The 22,808-nt window shown below is 43.5% G+C and overlaps 1 protein-coding gene across 1 annotated transcript in view; it reads left to right on the forward strand.

Moving 5' to 3' along the window:
• Nucleotides 1–22,808, forward strand: part of ascc3 (activating signal cointegrator 1 complex subunit 3) — a 171,392-nt gene that overhangs the window by 13,536 nt on the left and 135,048 nt on the right. The window contains exons 4-5 of the mRNA XM_079240345.1: nucleotides 15,538–15,741; nucleotides 18,432–18,572. Of these exons, the coding sequence (XP_079096471.1) occupies nucleotides 15,538–15,741; nucleotides 18,432–18,572 (345 nt within the window). The remainder of the gene's footprint in view (nucleotides 1–15,537; nucleotides 15,742–18,431; nucleotides 18,573–22,808) is intronic.

Here is a 22,808-nt window from a genome sequence, read left to right on the forward strand (position 1 = left end):
AGAATATTACTCACTGAATAACAACTAAACCTCAGTATTTAATGTTCAAACTGACAAACTTTATTGTTTTTCTGCACATATGAACTCCTTCTGCATCGGTTCCAGTAAATCAGGACAGGATCATGTTTACCTCTGTGCTCCATCACCTTTCCTGTGACAGCAGCGTTGGACAGATGTGGACAGCCGGCAGGTCCCGCTGCTGGAACAGGAAGCGCCTCGCTGAATAAGCAGGACGTCCCTGAAAGAGACGTTGTTCTGAAACCTAGATGAAGCTTTTAGCACTGATGGAGCCTTCACAGATCTTCATGTTACCATGGACACCAACACGAACCCAGACCATCACACATGCTGCATTTGGAGCTTTGAGAAGAATGTGGATGGTCCTTTTCCTCGTCAGCCCAGAAAACCATGACATCCAGCAGCACTGTGGAATGTGGACTGGTCAGACTTTCCATCTCAGGTGATCTCTGGTCCAGAGGAAGCAGCTTTCTCTGCTTATGTTGGAACTTAGACAATTCATGCAGACAGTCCCACAGCAGATCACTCGTTTGGTTTCAGTCACATTTGCAGCAGTTTGAATTGATTTTCTTTTTCTTCTGAAGAAGAAAATTTAGTTTGATACTTGTTTAACCTGTAAAATTTAAACCTGTTTTTCTGTCTTTCTTCTGCCTGTTTTTGTTTCAAATATGAAACTACATGCAGAGGCAGAATCAGTATGCAGACGTGATGTTTCCATGCAGACGTGATGTTTCCTGGAGACGTGACGTTTCCATGCAGACGTGACGTTTCCATGGAGACATGACGTTTCCATGCAGACGTGATGTTTCCATGCAGACGTGACGTTTCCATGCAGACGTGACGTTTCCATGCAGACGTGACGTTTCCATGCAGACGTGACGTTTCCATGGAGACGTGACGTTTCCATGCAGACGTGATGTTTCCATGCAGACGTGATGTTTCCATGCAGACGTGATGTTTCCATGCAGACGTGATGTTTCCATGGAGACATGACGTTTCCATGCAGACATGACGTTTCCATGCAGGCGTGACGTTTCCATGCAGGCGTGACGTTTCCATGCAGACGTGACGTTTCCATGCAGGCGTGACGTTTCCATGCAGGCGTGACGTTTCCATGCAGGCGTGACGGTTCCATGCAGACGTGATGTTTTCAGATTCTGAGGCTAAAATGATGTAAAATGAATGTATGAAAAGATAAAGCAGCATAAAGAGCAACCAGAAGTTTGTAGAAATAACACACACAGATCAGCAGTGACCAAGCCTTTTCTCATCTGCACATCATTCTCTCGCGTCTGAAACACACACACACACTGTTTCCATGTTTCCACACGTCTTCCTGCTACTATCTACCTGCTATCCTCACTGCAGCACCTCCACCTCAGCTGCATCCCAAACGTCTTCTTGGCTTTATTCCAGCCATAGAGGATCATTGTTTTCCTGCTTTTCTCATCACTTGTTGATCTTTGGCTGCTCCTGATTGGACGTTACCGTCAGTTTAAGCTCTCTGATTGGTGGAAAGTCTGACAGGAAGTGTCTTCATCATCATGTCCAGGTGGAAATAGAGGTCTCTTAGCAACATGGTAGTGATGGTGATGAAGATGTGATAAATAATGGTGGATTTACCATCTAGAGTCTCTGAATAAACACTACATGTTGTGTCTGGATTGTAAACCTCCTGGACGGATAGAAACGCTGGAAAACCTCCATAGATCTACGTTGCACACTGCCTCTCAGACACTGATGATATGAGCTGTAGCATTTTGGATGTAACAGTTTTAAGGTATAATAAAAGACAACCTGGTAAAAGAATGTTTTTTATAGCTACGTGATCACATTGTGGTATAAAACAAAAGTCTGGTTCGGAAACATCTCCCAGTCTGAACGGATGATGCTGGTCGGAGTGAGATGCAAGGATGTTGTCTCACAAGGCTCTCTGCTACTTCAGCAGGAGCTTGTGATGGATGACCTCACTCTGTGCTATCTCCATCCTAGTCGCAGCTCTTTTTTTCCTTCTTCTTCCTGCTGCTGCTGTTCTGTGGGGAAATGAATGGGCCTCCTGTTTGCTGCATCCGCATCTCACTCTGTCAAACTCCACCATGCATCTGCTGCACAGAGCTGCTGTGGCTGCGTGTGCTCGGTGTGCACGTGGATCCATAGGCTCTGCGATATTAAGGTGTGTGTGCTAGTGTGTGTTTGGCCAGGTCATTTAGTACTCTGCATGCAGGCTTGGAGCTGGCTGATAAGCTGTTTGCAGAAACTGGCAATTAAAAGTTGATCAGGCTGTCAATTCAAATGGAATGAAATGGAACCGGAAAGTAATTAAAAGGATGGCATGAAAATGAACAATTATATCTCTTAGCTTCCCATTACCAATGCACACAGGAATTTAATTAGTGGAGGAGCTTGGCGTGATTCATACTGTAATCACACAATAACACAAATAGTCGCCAGAAATATCACCGTGGTTACGGTGGTCTGTACTGTACTTCCAGTCGTCTCATACAGAGAGGACGATGAATATGGACCCGACTGGTCTTTAATCATCCCCATTCAATGATTGGTGGGGAAAATGCGGTTCCAATTAGTGTTTAAAGAGGTTGGTGGGATATTCCCAGTCCTCCCAGTTTGCCCATATGCTTGTGTTTCTTCAGTGTTAATGAGCCCGTTGGTTGCTGTCCTGTCAGAGATGTTCCAGGACGGGAGAAAGGAGCCTCCTTCTGCCTCCTTCTGTGTTGTGTTTTCGCACGGGGATCTTGGTATTGCAGGAAAATCCAGCCTGAACCAGCTGGGTTCCTCAGATTGCTTCCACCTCGGTATCAAACATCTGCCCTCATTAGAAACCTAATTTAACCTGCGCTGGACGTGTGCGGTCCAGTACCGGCCAGCTGGGCTCCTCTCTGCTTTAACTGGCTGAATTCAGACGTGAAACACTCGTCCTGGATGATGTCTGCACTCAGGCGGAAAACAAACAATACAGGAAACTAGTTTCATGTTGGATGTATGGCAATGATGACAAATGAGCTGTTTTTGGCTCTCGCAGTGTTTTCTCCAAGTTTCTACTTGATGAAGTTCTCTGTTCTTGTCAGCTTAATGAAGTTGGCTCTTCTCGGTTTTTGTCATCTTGGCTGCCTGGCTGAAAGCCTGAACTCTGTTTGCGTGACTTAACGTCGCTGTGATGACGTGACTGAGTGATTAGCCTGTAGGTCAGGTCTGACTGCTGGCTGTGGACCATCGTATGGATGTCTTAGAATATCACCAGTAACCTAAAATCTTTTACAAAACCACGTTTTCTTTCATTTATAAATATATACTGGGGGTGAACATGTGATGAGATGCTGCTGTTCAGTGGGAATCCCTTATAAAAAAAAAAAAACACTCTCCTTTATGGATTAATAATATGGATAAATATCTACCTGGATGGGCTGAATGGAGTCTTCTAATATCTCAGATACACTCAGAAAACAATAATCCTCTCTTGCGTGCGTTTTATGTAAAAGGAGTCCTTCAGAACTCAACCTAGTCGGAGCAGATTTACCAGAGGGCTCTCCGGCTGATGGGATTCCTGATGAGCAAGACTTTAACAAAGCAGCGTTAGCCCTAGAAGCTTACAGCTGCATAATACTTATTGCAGCACGTTAAGTAACTACCCACAGTACTAAAATCACACCCTGGAGACAGATTCTGGCAGCTACAGCTGGAACTTCACTTGGAAGATGCGTATGCATACATTACCATAACAATGAAGCTGGAGAGGTTTTAAAGCAGAGAATAAAAAACACAAAAGATTTCCAAAGATCATTAAATGATGTCAACTTTCTATTTACAACATGTATGCTTTACCTCAAGGTGAACACAGGGGCAGGCATGTATTTGCATTAATTAGCATGTTTAAAAGGTGTGAGGACTCAGACTTTTCATTACAAACAGACAAAGTCGATAAATCAAAATGAGGACCAGACGCTGGACTTACTCTGCCGGCTCGTCGCTCACCACAGAGAATCAGCAAAGTCTCTGAAAACTGGGACATAATTCAGGAGTGAATATTTATGAGGAGCAGCTCGGTGGACGTGGCCTTTGGGCAGGTAATTGAAAGGACAGCAGGAGACATTGTTCCTCCATTTTCCTTCAACGTGCTGGATGTGAGGATGAAGAGACATCTTCATCCTGAAAATGTAGAGTTGGATGTAAAGATCAGGAACAACAAACATCGTCTGAGGATTCTGTCCATTCAGGTGGAATTCCAAAAACCTTCCCACCTTCATTGGTTTGTTTTCACACTGAACTTCCCTGAAACGGACCGAACCCGCCTGAACATCATGCAGTTCCATCGTCTGCCCACTAGGAGGCACTGTTCCTTGAAACAACTGTTTAACCGGAGTCCCTAGCATACTGGTTCTGGTATACTGGTATACTGGTTCTGTTTGACTGGGGACCGTTTTCACTGCAGCACCAGTGAAGCTCGTTCCATCCTCCACAAGAAGCGAGAACTTTGTTCTCCTCTTCGAGGCCCCGAGAAGAAAATGTCGTCATTTTGCTCTTGCGGACTTGATTGAAGACAGTTCTCGACACATCGGTCAGAAAACTGCTGCATGCAGAGCCAGTCGCTCCCCGAACACACGAAACGAGCTTTAAAAAGTTTAATCCTGTGAACTAAACTCTAATTTCTCCTACTTATTTATTACTTATAAATCAGGATTCCATGCGTGGGTTTATAGATTTATTTAGACATAATAATCGTTTGTTAGTACTTGATTTTTGGGTCTTTGTGGTATTAGTAATTTGACTTCATTGTATTATATTACTTTTCATTTAGATGTGGGGTACGGAGGGATTTGGGTGGCTCGGAGTTATGAGGTTGTTAGACTTAAATTGTTCCATTACCATTTTTTTCCCTGTATTGTTGCTTTATACGTGGAACCCAGGAAGAGTAATGGATATCCCTGATACAAATAAACACCACAAGCTGTCCACATGATTTTGGCCGATGTGGCACAAAGATCCACATACATAACTTTACAGAACCTAACAGGAGGCATGCACCACAAATCAGCAGGGAAAAAGTCAGGAAAATAATTGTTTTTCTATCGGAGCGTACATATAATCAGGATCTTCTGTCTGAAGCTGACAGCACCTCTTAAATCAGCGTGTAAGGAACCGTAATAATGAGTCATGATGATGATTTAGTTTTATTATCCTTCATCATGGCAGCTGTGAGTCCTGCCGACCTCTTACCTTATTTTCTTTCCCCGTGCATCACGTCACATGCACACGTTTCCATCTGAACCGTGTTCATTATAAATGTTTAGGAACAAACTCTTCAAGTAAAACTGGACATTCTGTGCTAAAAGAAATAAATGACAGATTAATTAATTCAGTTCTTTTTAAAGTGTCTTTATGATGCACATTTCAGTCTAATTTATATTAATATGCAAGTCCAGAAGGGCAGAAATAATCAATCATTTTCACAATCCCCTTCATTCACATTGTATTGATCCTCTCAGATCAGCCTCTGCCAGAAACACCCCAACAGAGAAAGCCCCGCCCTCTGTCCTGCAGGCTGCGTGTGATTGGTCAACTGCTAGGAGTAGTTATACTGAGCAGTGAAGGTGGGCGTGGCTTTCTTCTTGTGAACGTGCACAACCTGGAGAAGATGACCAATCACTGAGTCCCTCCCCTGGGACGTCTCTAAAATTTCCAAGTAAAAAAAGCTCTCTAAAATCAATCGTTTCCGTCGCCATGGAAACCGAACGTAGAGTGCTGGAAAACTCAAACATACATTTAGGTGATAACAAAACAGTTCCGCTCACATGTCTGATGAGTATTCAACACAATAACACTGTAGAACACTCAGAAAACTAGACATAGCATCATAGATCCGCTTTAAACTAAGTAAATGAATGAATCTCTTCATGTTATTCCTTCTCTGTAAAATAAAACCATTTATTTACTCATCATTCAGTCTGTGACCGACAGCCCAAACACTAATTCTTCACTTTTTGTAGTTGTCTGCTTCCCCAGTTATTGACCAGCTACACTGTGAGAAACCAGTAGGGGGCAGTGTAGTTTGACCAGATGTAAAGTCACAAGGTGGACAGATGTCAATTTGACAGAAAGTTTACAAAACAAGGCAGTTGTCCAAGTCTGAATTTACCCACATTTTGGACTTTTTTTCTCCATGTTTATTGTTTTGTTTGCATCCTACTAATACAGCAGCTCCATCCAGTCTGAGTTCTCTCACGCGCCCCCTGGTGGACTCTTCCAGTATCAAGTCAACTTTATTTAAAACAACAGGTGTTGATAAATGTTTTCTGTAAAATAAAACAAATAGAAGAATTAAGAGGGGGCAAAATGCAATAAAACAAACATTAAAGGTAAAGGAATAAAAAAGTGTGAAAAGAAAAAGCTTAAAATGGAAAAACTTCATCTGGTTTAAAAGCTCTAAAATAAAAACGAGTGGTTAAACCTGGACCTCTTGACTACAAGAATAATGAACGATTAAAAGACCTCAGTGATGAGACGACTGCAGCCTGATTAAACATTTAACAGCAAGCAAAAGCAGAAAACAGATGTGTTGTGGTCTCCCGCCTGAGTGGCAGGTAACATCTGGACAGCAGCGTTTTGGAATAACTACAGACAGGACAGAAAGACGGACTCACATCTGAGCAGAGGCTGTTACTGTAAAGAAATAACAGCGAAATATAACCGGCCCTAAACCTGGGAAGGAAAGAACAAAGTGAAAAGAATTCTAAGCAGAAAAAGTCTGACTAATCACGGGACGGAGAATCTGAACGTCCCCTCAGGGGGCGACTCAGTTTGCAGACATAAGTTGCAGCAAAGGACAGGACATTACTCACACACACACACACACACGTAGATTACACACTTCAGTCAGCAACAAAGTGAAAAGGGAAATGGCAAAACGAGCAGAATAGCGTAGCAGATTTATTTCGAGGGCACAAAGATCAGTTTTTTGTGTGGCATTGCAGCCTGAATATTGAACAACATGCCTTCAGTCTTGTTCTCATTTACAGTTTTGGTCCATCAAGGACTTTACATTGTGAAGTCCGATCTACCAACATGTTGAGGGGAATCTGGGTGTTGCTCTTCAGAGGGATGTAAACCAGAGTATCATCCACATAACAGTGATACAGCATGGCAGCTCTTCTAAAGACCTAACCCAGACGAAGCATGGAGCAGGATAATCAGACCCACAATAGACCCCTGGGGAACCCCACAGGAGATGGAAGCTGAGGAGAACACACCAGAGTCTGCATCAGTCGGATCTGATTTAAAACTGTTCCGGTTCTGCTCCATGCTGTAAGACCAGACTGGAGAACATCTTTAAGACCTCGGCAGTGGCTACAAACAGTACCGGAGGCCTATGAGAGGGGGAGGTTGGTGAAAGGAGCGGATATCCTGGGACTAGGGTGATTCTGGACTCTCAGGCAGTCCTGCTGGTCTGAATGTTGGGGGCAAGTTTGGGTTGGGGGACAGTTTTCCATTGATTACAAAGTGGAATGGTTTCCAATCACCTGCTGGTTCAGTCGACTTCTCCACGTGCAGCTGCTCTACAAACCTGGCTTGAAACCTGCCAACTTATCTCAGGTATATTCTCTTGGCTGTTCCAGGCTGTTCACCAGAAGCCCGGGGGCCCTCACAGCACCACAGCAGCACTTCACTCCCTCCAGCTTAAGTGGACTCTAATAAAGTTGCTCTTTGATGCATTAATAACCTCTTCCTTCCTGCAAGGCTGCAGGGCCAACTTCCGACCTGCACCCGCCATATCCTTTCCTGACATGCACTCTTTAATTATTTCTTTCTGTAAGTGTTGGAGCGAAACGAGGGGAAAAGGAAAATGATGACATACTTCTAATGAATCCTTGAATAAATAATACTGCTGCCTAAGCTCACTGCGCCCTGAACCAGCATTATTAGGAGGGAGATAGGAAAAATGAGTGGATTAAATGCTGCTGAGAGGAGTGTAAAATGGATGTGGTGCTGGAGAAGACACCTTGCCTATAATCTCCACGGTGATCCTCCCGTCTCCAGAGCTGTGTTGACTCTGGTCATCTGCTTACTTGTACCTGCTCTTGCTACAATAAAGGGTTTAACAGGACCATGGCAAACATGTTGGATAAAATACTGACCCTGATGGCCACAGGTTAGTTTCAGCTGCCTCGATCTAGTGAATGATCAAACATATTAAAAATAAAATCTGAATGTTTTCCCTGTTTTCTTTCTTAAAACACATCAGACTTAAAATAAAAAAATAAATAAATATTTATACACATTAAACTCAATGACTTTGCATGTAAATGTGCCTCTGGAGCAGAAATCACCAAATCCAGACCTCGGACCGGGGTCCTGCAGGTTTTCCGTGGCTACACCACGAACTGAACCATCAGGGTTTCTGCACATGTCCTCCTATCAGGCTGATATGAAACAACCAACAGTTTCATTTACATGAGGCAGAGTCAAGAATTATTACATTCATTTTTTTGGCATGTTTCGGATCTGGGTAAGAAATTCTCAAAATTAATAATGTTGTCTGAGAATTCTGAAGATATGACAGAATAAGGAGAAATATGGAGAAAATTCCATTTGTATTTGAGCTTCTGCATTTGTGGAAAGGAAACAGGAGATGACTCATTCAGGGAAAATTTAAATTCTAAATAACATTGGTAGCAGGTAAAAAAGCATCACCTGGACGTGGATGAAATGAAGGATTGGAAGCTGATGCATGACCTTTTCGTGATGGAAAAGTTGACTTTCTCAGCTCGACTAAAATTACATAAATTTAGGAATTTCTGGAAAAATTGGGTTGGTTTTGTATTCCGTTGAGAACAGATTTGATCCTGTAAAAGTGATGCAATTTATGGACACGCTCGGTTTGTGAAGCAGAAATAATTTTTTTCTTTACAAGTTGAATTTCTGAGTTGTAAATATATACTCACATGGCCCTTTATCCCAGACCTTTGTTGCCATGGTGATTTATTAACAACACAACTACCAAAACTAACCAAGAAAGCAAGTCTCTTCAACTGGAGGTGAGAGAACATTGTCAGTATCACCAGTGCTGCTTTCTGAGTTTATATCAATGGAAAATGTCTGTCTAATAACAAAATGTTTGAATCTGATAAAAACATTCAGCAATAATCCAACCAGAATGATCGCCTGACTTGTTGAACTCAGAAAAACATTTTTACTTCTCAACAATATTAACTTTATATCTTCTTTTTTTTTTAAAAAAACAAAAAAAAAAAAACCAACTTTAATTTCTGACATCCTTGTTACACATTTATATTTTATCATGTTTGATTCTCTTTATGAGACACATGGACAGTCATTATGATTATTATTATTATTATTATTACTACATTTGTTAAAACAAAAGTAAAAACCCACACAACACCTTGACTTTCCTTATTTTTTCTTTTCTTTTCTTGTTCAGATCTTCCTGTAGTTTATCTGGTCACATCCTGTCTTATCATTTGTTTGTTTTGTCGTGTTTTATCTGTTTCACCATATCCGTTCCACCTTTCACCGTCTTCTTTGGACCAAAGCTTATAAAATGTTCAGATGGATGAAGATGTGGAATAGTTTGTGGACAGCATGGACGGCGTGTCCTGCAGACTAAAGAGGAGAGGGAGCATCCAGCTTGTTATCAGCCTGCATCTCTGATGGGATGGGGTTGCATTAGTGCCGATGGCGTGGGCAGCTTCCACATCTGGGAAGCTCCATCAATGCTGAGAAGGACATTAGAAACATCTGCTCCCAGCAGGATGAGTACAGTTTCCATGTGACTGTACTCAAGATTAACATTTGAAATTTTGTGTAAATAATTATGTTAAGTTGGTGAATATTTTCCACTTTCAGTCCTCATCCAGCATAAAATCAGAAGCTAATTGGCTTATGTGGTCTGTAAACGTGTGTTTGGACCTCAGAAGAAAAGTTTATCCTCCTGTGTGCTTCAGAACATGTATGTGTGACGTCCACCGTCCTTCACGGTGGCTGTTTCTGTTCTTATCGGAGGCTGTGGGAGATTGAGTTCCATCACCCACTCTCTGTTGCCATAGTGAAAGCAGACGGAGGGCAGGTTGAGTGACAGCCAATCCCACCACACACACACACTTTGCTTCTATTTGAAGCTCTTCTGTGTGAGGCAGCTCACACCGAGGCTCAGACGCCGTAATGGATCACCTGTCTGTGTTTAGTGTCAGCACAGTGGTAGAAGTGGCTGCAGTGTGTGTTTTTGTCAGGGAAAATACTCTTGACTTTAAATACTTGGTTCTGGCCCAGATCTAGTTGCCAATGGTAACCGGTAGAGTTGTGAATGGCTGCCAGACAACAGTGACACCGATCCTGCACTTTGTTCTACAGTTAGTGTCTTAGTTTTAGGTCTATAATGTATATAAACACATTTTTCGACAATTAGAATAAATCATTGTAAAATAAGGAAATTACATTTAATTATGTTCTTAAAATAAGATAAATGAAAGCAGTTCCTCAAGTTGTCAAAGTAGTTGTGACCAGATTTTTTATACAAAATCAATACAATTAAATATGTTGTTGCATCTCCTAAATGCTACTTTCCAACCTGTTCACCTCCAAGGAGTCGACGCTTCATCATGTCTTTCCTCTATCACAGGGTTAAACCACTTGTTCCTCAAAAACTGACTCAATTCTTGGCGTTATATATTCATCCAGGTGTTAGAAACATTTCTCAGAATTTTTCATTTTGACATGAACCATCAAACAATTTCACCACATCACTATGAGAATATCCTGTTCCACCTCATCACCATGAGAATCTCCCGTTCCTCCTCATCACCATGAGAATCTCCCGTTCCACCTCATCACCATGAGAATCTCCCGTTCCACCTCATCACCATGAGAATCTCCCGTTCCACCTCATCATAATGAGAATCTCCCGTTCCACCTCATCACCATGAGAATCTCCCGTTCCACCTCATCACCATGAGAATCTCCCGTTCCACCTCATCACCATGAGAATCTCCCGTTCCACCTCATCACCATGAGAATCTCCCGTTCCACCTCATCATGATGAGAATCTCCCGTTCCACCTCATCATGATGAGAATCTCCCGTTCCACCTCATCACCATGAGAAGATCCCGTTCCACCTCATCACCATGAGAATCTCCCGTTCCACCTCATCACCATGAGAATCTCCCGTTCCACCTCATCACCATGAGAATCTCCCGTTCCACCTCATCACCATGAGAATCTCCCGTTCCACCTCATCACCATGAGAATCTCCCGTTCCACCTCATCATGATGAGAATCTCCCGTTCCACCTCATCATGATGAGAATCTCCCGTTCCACCTCATCATGATGAGAATCTCCCGTTCCACCTCATCACCATGAGAAGATCCCGTTCCACCTCATCACCATGAGAATCTCCCGTTCCACCTCATCACCATGAGAATCTCCCGTTCCACCTCATCACCATGAGAATCTCCCGTTCCACGTCATCACCATGAGAATCTCCCGTTCCACCTCATCACCATGAGAATCTCCCGTTCCACCTCATCACCATGAGAATCTCCCGTTCCACCTCATCACCATGAGAATCTCCCGTTCCACCTCATCATGATGAGAATCTCCCGTTCCACCTCATCATGATGAGAATCTCCCGTTCCACCTCATCACCATGAGAAGATCCCGTTCCACCTCATCACCATGAGAATCTCCCGTTCCACCTCATCACCATGAGAATCTCCCGTTCCACCTCATCACCATGAGAATCTCCCGTTCCACCTCATCACCATGAGAATCTCCCGTTCCACCTCATCATAATGAGAATCTCCCGTTCCACCTCATCATAATGAGAATCTCCCGTTCCACCTCATCATGATGAGAATCTCCCGTTCCACCTCATCACCATGAGAATCTCCCGTTCCACCTCATCACCATGAGAATCTCCCGTTCCACCTCATCACCATGATAATCTCCCGTTCCACCTCATCATGATGAGAATCTCCCGTTCCACCTCATCATGATGAGAATCTCCCGTTCCACCTCATCATGATGAGAATCTCCCGTTCCACCTCATCACCATGAGAATCTCCCCTTCCACCTCATCACCATGAGAATCTCCCCTTCCACCTCATCACCATGAGAATCTCCCGTTCCACCTCATCACCATGAGAATCTCCCGTTCCACCTCATCATGATGAAAATCTCCCGTTCCACCTCATCACTATGCGAAACTCTTGTTCCACCTCATCATGATGAGAATCTCCTGTTCCACCTCATCACCATGAGAATCTCCCGTTCCACCTCATCACCATGAGAATCTCCCGTTCCACCTCATCACCATGAGAATCTCCCGTTCCACCTCATCACCATGAGAATCTCCCGTTCCACCTCATCACCATGAGAATCTCCCGTTCCACCTCATCATAATGAGAAGATCCCGTTCCACCTCATCACCATGAGAATCTCCCGTTCCACCTCATCATGATGAGAATCTCCCGTTCCACCTCATCATGATGAGAAGATCCCGTTCCACCTCATCACCATGAGAATCTCCCGTTCCACCTCATCACCATGAGAATCTCCCGTTCCACCTCATCACCATGAGAATCTCCCGTTCCACCTCATCACCATGAGAATCTCCCGTTCCACCTCATCACCATGAGAATCTCCCGTTCCACCTCATCACCATGAGAATCTCCCGTTCCACCTCATCACCATGAGAATCTCCCGTTCCACCTCATCATGATGAGAATCTCCCGTTCGTCCTCATCATGATAAGATCCCGTTCCACCTCATCATGATGAGAATCTCCTGTTCCACCTCATCACTATGAGAAACTCTTGTTCCACCTCATCATGATGAGAATCTCCTGTTCCACCTCATCACCATGAGAATCTCCCGTTCCACCTCATCATGAGAATCTCCCGTTCCACCTCATCACCATGAGAATCTCCCGTTCCACCTCATCACCATGAGAATCTCCCGTTCCACCTCATCACCATGAGAATCTCCCGTTCCACCTCATCACCATGAGAATCTCCCGTTCCACCTCATCACCATGAGAATCTCCCGTTCCACCTCATCACCATGAGAATCTCCCGTTCCACCTCATTACCATGAGAATCTCCCGTTCCACCTCATCATGATGAGAATCTCCTGTTCCACCTCATCATAATGAGAATCTCCCGTTCCACCTCATCACCATGAGAATCTCCCGTTCCACCACATCATGATGAGAATCTCCCGTTCCACCTCATCACCATGAGAATCTCCCGTTCCACCTCATCACCATGAGAATCTCCCGTTCCACCTCATCACCATGAGAATCTCCCGTTCCACCTCATCATGATGAGAATCTCCCGTTCCACCTCATCATGATGAGAAGATCCTGTTCCACCTCATCATGATGAGAATCTCCTGTTCCACCTCATCACCATGAGAATCTCCTGTTCCACCTCATCACCATGAGAATCTCCCGTTCCACCTCATCACCATGAGAATCTCCCGTTCCACCTCATCATGATGAGAATCTCCCGTTCCACCTCATCATGATGAGAATCTCCCGTTCCACCTCATCATGATGAGAATCTCCCGTTCCACCTCATCATAATGAGAATCTCCCGTTCCACCTCATCATGATGAGAATCTCCCGTTCCACCTCATCATGATGAGAATCTCCCGTTCCACCTCATCATAATGAGAATCTCCTGTTCCACCTCATCATGATGAGAATCTCCCCTTCCACCTCATCACCATGAGAATCTCCCGTTCCACCTCATCACCATGAGAATCTCCCGTTCCACCTCATCATAATGAGAATCTCCTGTTCCACCTCATCATGATGAGAATCTCCCGTTCCACCTCATCACCATGAGAATCTCCCGTTCCACCTCATCACCATGAGAATCTCCCGTTCCACCTCATCATGATGAGAATCTCCCGTTCCACCTCATCATAATGAGAAGATCCCGTTCCACCTCATCACCATGAGAATCTCCCGTTCCACCTCATCACCATGAGAATCTCCCGTTCCACCTCATCATGATGAGAAGATCCCGTTCCACCTCATCACCATGAGAATCTCCCGTTCCACCTCATCACCATGAGAATCTCCCGTTCCACCTCATCACCATGAGAATCTCCCGTTCCACCTCATCACCATGAGAATCTCCCGTTCCACCTCATCACCATGAGAATCTCCCGTTCCACCTCATCACCATGAGAATCTCCCGTTCCACCTCATCACCATGAGAATCTCCCGTTCCACCTCATCATGATGAGAATCTCCCGTTCCACCTCATCACCATGAGAATCTCCCGTTCCACCTCATCACCATGAGAATCTCCCGTTCCACCTCATCATGATGAGAATCTCCCGTTCCACCTCATCACCATGAGAATCTCCCGTTCCACCTCATCACCATGAGAATCTCCCGTTCCACCTCATCATGATGAGAATCTCCCGTTCCACCTCATCACCATGAGAATCTCCCGTTCCACCTCATCACCATGAGAATCTCCCGTTCCACCTCATCACCATGAGAATCTCCCGTTCCACCTCATCATGATGAGAATCTCCCGTTCCACCTCATCATGATGAGAATCTCCCGTTCCACCTCATCATGATGAGAATCTCCTGTTCCACCTCATCATGATGAGAATCTCCCGTTCCACCTCATCACCATGAGAATCTCCCCTTCCACCTCATCACCATGAGAATCTCCCCTTCCACCTCATCACCATGAGAATCTCCCGTTCCACCTCATCACCATGAGAATCTCCCGTTCCACCTCATCACCATGAGAATCTCCCGTTCCACCTCATCATGATGAGAATCTCCCGTTCCACCTCATCACCATGAGAATCTCCCGTTCCACCTCATCACCATGAGAATCTCCCGTTCCACCTCATCATGATGAGAATCTCCCGTTCCACCTCATCATGATGAGAATCTCCCGTTCCACCTCATCACCATGAGAATCTCCCGTTCCACCTCATCATGATGAGAATCTCCCGTTCCACCTCATCACCATGAGAATCTCCCGTTCCACCTCATCACCATGAGAATCTCCCGTTCCACCTCATCATGATGAGAATCTCCCGTTCCACCTCATCATGATGAGAATCTCCCGTTCCACCTCATCACCATGAGAATCTCCCGTTCCACCTCATCACCATGAGAATCTCCCGTTCCACCTCATCATGATGAGAATCTCCCGTTCCACCTCATCATGATGAGAATCTCCCGTTCCACCTCATCACCATGAGAATCTCCCGTTCCACCTCATCATGATGAAAATCTCCTGTTCCACCACATTTTCTGTGTGTGACTGGAAAGCATTGACCAAAAACCTTTTGAGACATATTCATTGAATTTTTATATGTTTCAAGGCTTTGAAGATATTCCTGTTATATTTTAGAGTTTTAGTTTTTAATCAATAGTTTAGTTTGGAAATAAACGCCTGCATTTGTCCCTTCAAATTCTATGTTAACCCTTTTATGTCCTGTCTCCACCTCAGATTGGGCAGCTGGTGTTCAAAGGGATGAAGCGCCTGAACCGGATCCAGTCCATGGTGTTTGAGACGGCCTACAACACCAACGAAAACCTTCTGATCTGCGCTCCGACTGGAGCTGGCAAGACCAACATCGCCATGTTAACCGTCCTCCATGAGATCCGTCAGCACCTGCAGCCTGGTGGTGTCATCAAGAAGGATGAATTCAAGGTCTGCAGCTGATACACACACACACACACACACACACACAGCAGAGGTGTGTTAGATTGGGTTGTTTATTGTGGCTGCTCGTCATGGCAGCTATAACTGCTTCATGTCTCCAGTGTCGCTCCACTAAGAGGTGTCTGAACTTGACTTATGGAAATGAAGCTGAGCGATGTTGGAGCTGGATGCAGAGATTCAGATCACGGAGATTCCGGGCAGCATGTTAATGATCGTTTTAAGTCAAGGACAGCTGGATTTATGTGGTCATGTTCCTCCCCGAGGCTCAGTGTGGATTACTGCTGTCATTTAATCCAACTTGTATCTTTAATTTTCCGTGCAGAAAACGACGTGACTCTGTAAACAGGTTTAAACACTTGCGCAGAAACATGTGAAACACGGAACAGTTAAGGATTTTGTAAATGTACTTTGTTCTGAATCTGTGGCTGTGATGTGATCATAAATCCCGCTCCTTTCAGACCTTCAGGTTGGGGTTTGAATTCTGAATTCTTCCTCCACACATCCAGGTTTAGGACAAAAACGTTTTCTCTCCATTCTGTGGCTTCATTTGCCTCCTCTCTTCCAGATAAGAGGCTGAAAAGGTTATTTATTACTACTCCACATTTTCTTCCCGGTAGAAGATAAACAACATATCAGATGGTGAAACGGAGACATTTTCTTATTTGCTGTAAAATATGACTCTGATGCAGCAACACGTCTGTAAGACTTAGTTTCAGGAAGACGTTTAGCATCGTTAGCATCTCCTCTTCTTTAACAACTACCTGTAAATATCTGGGCAGTGAGGAGACCAGTTGTTGGGAGATTTCGGATGTTTCCCTCTCCGGTCTGATGCAGGATTCTAGCTGCTCAGCATCCAGGCAAGCAGTTCTGACCATGTCCCCATCACAATGAGGTTCCTCTTCTTTTGAAACTTGCTCCGTTCAGTGGTTTCCAGGTGAGAATCATATCTGTTTTTAAAGAGTAGACCTGCAGCGTCCTGCCTTGTCCCGTGCATACAGAGATTCCTCTTTTACACTGTAGGTAAAAACGTGAAATATTGTTTCACAATTTTAGATCCAGTTTCTGAGATCAGTGAAGCTCTGTCCATCTTCCATCTGAGAGACTCTGCCTCTCTGAAATGCTCTTTAAAACCCAGTCATGTCGTTGACGTGCTGCCAGTTAACCTAGTTAGTGATCAAAAGCTGCTCCAGATGTTTTCCAGCCTTTATTTGCTCCTCTTGCAAATTTTTATGTACAAGTTGCTGCATCAGAGTCCATGAACTGATAAAATGTCTCATTTTCATCACCTCATATGGTGTTTATCTTCTGCTGGGAAGAAATTCTGGCTTGATGAGATCTGGAAACCCCTGATGCGATTTGCAAAACAGCGTGTATGGGTATCAAACCTCCGGTCCAGTGAATCGTGTTAAGGCGATGCATGTAGACCTGACATGTAATGGAAAGCTGCAGACAGGTTTTATCTGTCGGATCCTTCTCTGCTGGTGTTTCCAGCAAATTTATAGTCGGTGTTGGGATTTGATGGCATCCTGTGTAAGAAGGCCTTCAGTTTAGAGCTGTTATGTCTGTTGTGTGTTCAACGCCGTCGTGGCTCAACACATCCTCCAGAGGCATGATGGGAGCACGCAACATGAGGAGTTGCTGCTGGTTTGCAGGTTTTAGATCATCTGAACAGCATTAAAACGCTGTTAATGGCTGATGAGACTGAAATTCATTCATTTTGTTGTAATGAAATGAAAAACTCTGCCTCTGTGTTCATCCATGCTTATGGTTTTGTCTTCACATACCGACACTTCCATACAAGTGTGTTTGGTTCTTTTCTGCTGGGTTTCTGTCAGCTCGTCATTGCTACTGCTACCACATCCTATCAGTATTTAAAATCCAGCTAAAATCACATCACTGCAACATAAAGGCCTTCTTGGGATTAATATTTGTAATTTGGCACATCACTGGTCTGTGGCTCAATTTTTCTCACGTAATTTATGTATTTACTTCACTCTGCAGATGGACTGCTTAATCTGCTCTGCAGATATATATATATATATATATATATAATATATGGATATATATATACACACACACACATATAGGTGATGTAGAAAGTGAATAAATGTAAACGTCTAAACTGATGGTGAATCCGTAAATCTTTTCCGGCAGTGACTTTTTTGTGAATATCCACCTTTCTACGTTGTTTTTTTCCTTTGCTTGAGTGTAAATAATGAGATTGTTTGAGGTGAAATGGCTGTAAATTAATGGTCTTGTTGGAAAAGAGAAGCTAAAATACCCAGTGGAGAAATGATTTGTTGTAAAAACATTGTTGTACGTCTTCATAAAGCTGTGGTGCTGAATCCTAACACGCCGGCTGGTAAATAATTCAGACGTCCCTAAGCCTTTGTTCCCTTTGGTGACGGCTTACACTCACAAACACACACGCTTACTGATTCACGTCGTTGGCCAGTGACGACGGCCACTTTTCATACATCACCATTAAACGTTAGGCACGCAAGTGGCTGGCGTACTACTCAATAAATTGTGATTTGTGCTGGTTGCCAGGGAACAAATGATCCGGCCTGTGTTTGCTCATTTATCACCACAGTGTCCTTCCAGTCCTCCGTTTTCCATCTAGCTCACCTCAGCTCTCCCTGTCCTCTGCACTGTTTATCTCCTCTCCCTTTCCGCAGATCGTGTACGTGGCTCCCATGAAGGCCTTGGCGGCGGAGATGACTAATTACTTCAGTAAGCGGCTGGAACCGCTGGGCATCGCTGTGAAAGAGCTCACTGGAGACATGCAGCTGACCAAAGGGGAGATCCTACGGACACAGGTACACACACACACACACACACACACACACACACACACACACACTCCTACACACTGCTTAACAGAACACTGCCGACCTCCCGGTTAAAACAAACCTGTCGAACCTCCACCAGACGGTTTCCGTCCATCAGGTCCAGTCGCTCTATCTTTACTCCATCTTAAACTGTGCCGGATGTGTTTGGATGCAGCAGGAGGTCATTTCTTTGCCAAACTGTGGAAGGTTCAGTGTTTAAAGACATATGAACATTTATTCTTGGTGATGCACTTTCCTCTGCTCCACCGGGATGTTCATCATGACTGCAGTCTGACTTCAGTTATTAACTATTTCTACGTAAAACTGTTTTCATGAGGTCTGATACTCACCATGTCATCATTTAGAACCGTTTTAGGACATTAAAAGGGAGGACAAACAGGTTTCAATGCACATCTTTACTATTTTTATGTTTTGTTTTCATTCATTCTTTCGGCTTTCTCTCTTATTTTTCTCATCTTTCTCACCTCTGTTTTCACATGGCCGCTAGTCATGTCCCTATTTTAGCAGTTTTGAAGGCAGATTTCAAGATGATTCTTTAAAACACCGGGTGGCAAACCCCATGTGTAGAACATGCATGCACGCTCCTTTATAAATCGGGAAGTTTCTTGTATTTACCACCTGTAGTCATTGTTGATATGCTGAGTTGTATAAATGAGGTCCCAGATCCGGGAAGTTAGTCACACTGTAGAAAGTTTTGGTCGCAGTCTAGAGGCCTGTTGCATATCATCAGTTTTCTTTGATATTGAACAACTATCTTTGTGGTCAAGAGAACAACTAACACAGCAGCTTCTCTTCATATCACCGTTTATCCAAAAGCTGAGTGACAAAATAACATTAGTACTCACAGAACAGTGTAATAACACAACCAGGGAGTCAATGCATGCTTGGTTACAGCTAACAGCTAACTGTGTGTAAACTTCTATCATTAAAAATGACAAATGAATTTATTTTGAAAATCTTACATATTCTGCCTATAAGGCATTTATCTGTGTCGTAGAACCAACGGGTCCATCCTTTGAACTTGTGCGGAGATTGTTTTTCACATTTCTGAGAGGAGATGCTAAGGTCAGTGTCGACCAAAACATCCATAAATCCGACTCCGAGTTTTCAACAAAAACTCATTAAATCTGGCTAAAGAACAAATTAAAGAAGGTTTTGGTGAATGAGGCCTGATGACCCCAAAAGAACATGGAGATCAACGTCCTGGGAAGGTTCGCGCAGGACCAGCACCTGAATCTGCCAGGTGTGTCGGCTGGCATGTTTGAGAGGAAGAGTGGGGAAATAGTCCGGATGATCAATGATGATAGACTTCAGCATGGAAGATGGGATTAGGGAATTCTTTGTAATATTTTTCCTCGAACAGATCAGTTTGTGTTCCAGGTGAGTTGTTTAGGTTATTAAATGTAAATTAAAGGAGAGAAAAGTCTGGGAATAATTTATCCAGGTTTAATTTAAACAGGGGTGTGAGAACCTTTTCTGTCCACTGTAGACTAAAACGTTCATGGTTAATTTTTTTCCTGCTGCTGTTATTGAAACTTTTGGAATTGGAGAGGTCTAAAAGCCACTCAACCTGACTAGCCTAATAACTACTGTAACTGGGTTTCAAAGGATTGAAAAGCCAAAAGCATCTAGCTGACGTTTTAAAAACATCTCCGATTTGGGTTATTGTGGTGGCTGATAAAGAGCTACAGACAAAATGTTGGTACCCTTCGGTCAATGAAATGAAATGAAATGAAAGAAAAACTCACAATGGTCACAGAAATTACTTCAATCTGGCAAAAGTAATATAAATAAAAATTCTAATAAATTTAGAATGAAAGTGAGACATTACTTTTGATCACATCCTTTTGAGGCAGTCACGTCAATCAAACATTTCCTGTAACTGTCACTGAGACTTCTGCACCTGTCAGCAGGTATCTTGGACCACTCCTCATGAGCAAACTGCTCCAGTTGTCTCGGGTTTAAATGAAAATTTTTCCAGACACCATGTTTCAGCTCCAAAGATGCTCAGTCGGATTTGGGTCAGTTTCATTGTACCTGTACAGATTCAAGACACCTTGTGCCAGATGCAACTAAGCAGCCCCAGAACATGAGAGGCACCTCCATGTTTCACAGTAGGGATGAGTTCTTTTCTTCATGTGCTTCAGATTTTCATCTGGGAACGTAGAGCTAATGTGGCACAAAGTTCCATTTCTGTCTCATCTGTCCGTAGGAGATTCTCCCAGAAGCTTTGTGGCTTGTCAACATGTAGTTTGGCAAATTCCAATCTGGCTTTTTTTTATGACACAATGGTGTCCTACTTGATTGTCTCCCATTAAGTCTACGTTGGCTCAAACTACAACAGCTGGTGCAGTTTGACACTGATTTTCCTTGAGCTTGAAGTTCACCTTTAATATCTTTAGAAGTCTTTCTGGGCTCTTTTGTTACCGTACCTATTATCCGTCTCTTTGATTTGTCATCAGTTTTCCTCCTGCGGCTACATCCAGGGAGGTTGGCTACAGTCCCATGGAGCTTAGATTTCTGAATAATAAGTGCAGCTGTAGTCACAGGCACATCAAGCTGCTTGGAGATGCTCTTATAACCCCTACCTTTACCTTTAAACATCTCTTTCCTTTGCTTCCACTGGTCCATGTTGAGTGTCACCAAATAGCAGTGCCTACCTGCAGTCCTATATATCGGCCCACTGACTGATTACAAGATTGTAGACACATGCAATGCTAATTAGTAGACACACCTTGGACTAACGTGTCCCTTTGGTAACATTATTTTATATCTTTTCTAGGGGTACCATTATTTTTGTCCCGGCCTGTTTCTTGAGAATTTTTTATATAATTCTGTTGATGTCTGGTTGAAAAGCAATGTCTGACTTTTATTGGTTACATTTTGTTGAATTTTTATTTATTATTACTTTTGCCAGATTGAAGTAATTTCTGTGACCATTGAGAGTTTTTTTTTCTCATTGACCGAAAGGTACCAACAATTTTGTAGAATGTAGTTATACTGAACTGGTTAGATTGGCTTACCCACACTGACTTCAACTAAATTTACACAAAATCTTGTCTTTGCAGTGTCCATCTCTGAAATATAAGCTGGTACCTTGTTTAGCCCCTGTAGCGAAACACAAGGATATGGGGCGGCTCAGGAAGTTATTCCAAGCTTGCCCTGACTATGTGCCGAAGTGTCCTTGGGAAAGACACTGAACCCCAAGTTGCCCCCTGATGTGCCTATCGGGGTACGAGTGTGTGTATGTAAGTCGCTTTGGATGAAAGTCTCTGCTAAATGACTGTAGACAAAACTAGGTTGTCCACCCGGCCGGCAGACACTGAAGAATCTTTTTTTTTTTATAAATCAACAACATAAATTTGATGTTTCACAGTGCAAAAGAAAGTAAAAGCCTTTTGGAATTTTCTCACCATTGAGGCAAAACTCTCTTAATCTGATACTTTCATAGGGTTTCTCCCTCTAATCAAAACAGGAAGCGTTCTCCTGCTCCATCCAACCGGCTTCATTAAGATCTCACTCTGATTCTTAGCATTTTATCATTTAATCAAAGCGGTTTATGTGTCTGCCGCTTTCATCCGTCCTTTACTAAAACTTCCAGAGCAGCTCTTCCTCCCCCATTATCCAGCTCTGATGATGATGATAAAGCAGGGATTATAAGCTACACACGGGGTTGTAGTCAGCTGTCAAATATATTTTCAGTAAAGAAATTTGAAGAATTGGAAGTATTTGTTGATGAATAATCAGAGGATTGAAGTACTGATGTTTTCTTAAAGTGGAACTATTATGTGCATTTCAGGCTAATTTATTTTTATTTCTGAGCCCAGAAGGGCTGGGATTGATCGAGTTATTGTCACAAATCTCTTTATTTACTTCAGACCGACCCTCTCCGTAGGCTGTCAGATCAGCCTGTGGGCAAAACGAGTGGATTGAGACTCTTCCGCATTAAGCCCCGCCTCCTGCCACTGCACTACATCGGGAGCGCGCACCGCACCTGCTTTCACCGTCATTGTAACGTCTCATAAACAGAAGGATTAGGCTCATATGAACTCAATAAAAAAACAAAATACAATGTCAACACATAGCATACAGCCCTACATGTTGGAACCTGAATCAGAGCCTGAAAACGAAGTGGAAAACAGCAACCCACAGCAACGAATGCAGCAGGATGTCTCTCTTTGGTAAACTCACCAGCCATCGTTG

The sequence above is a fragment of the Telmatherina bonti genome (assembly GCF_933228915.1).
Source record: "Telmatherina bonti genome assembly, chromosome: 5".
Classification (NCBI taxonomy): domain Eukaryota; kingdom Metazoa; phylum Chordata; class Actinopteri; order Atheriniformes; family Telmatherinidae; genus Telmatherina; species Telmatherina bonti.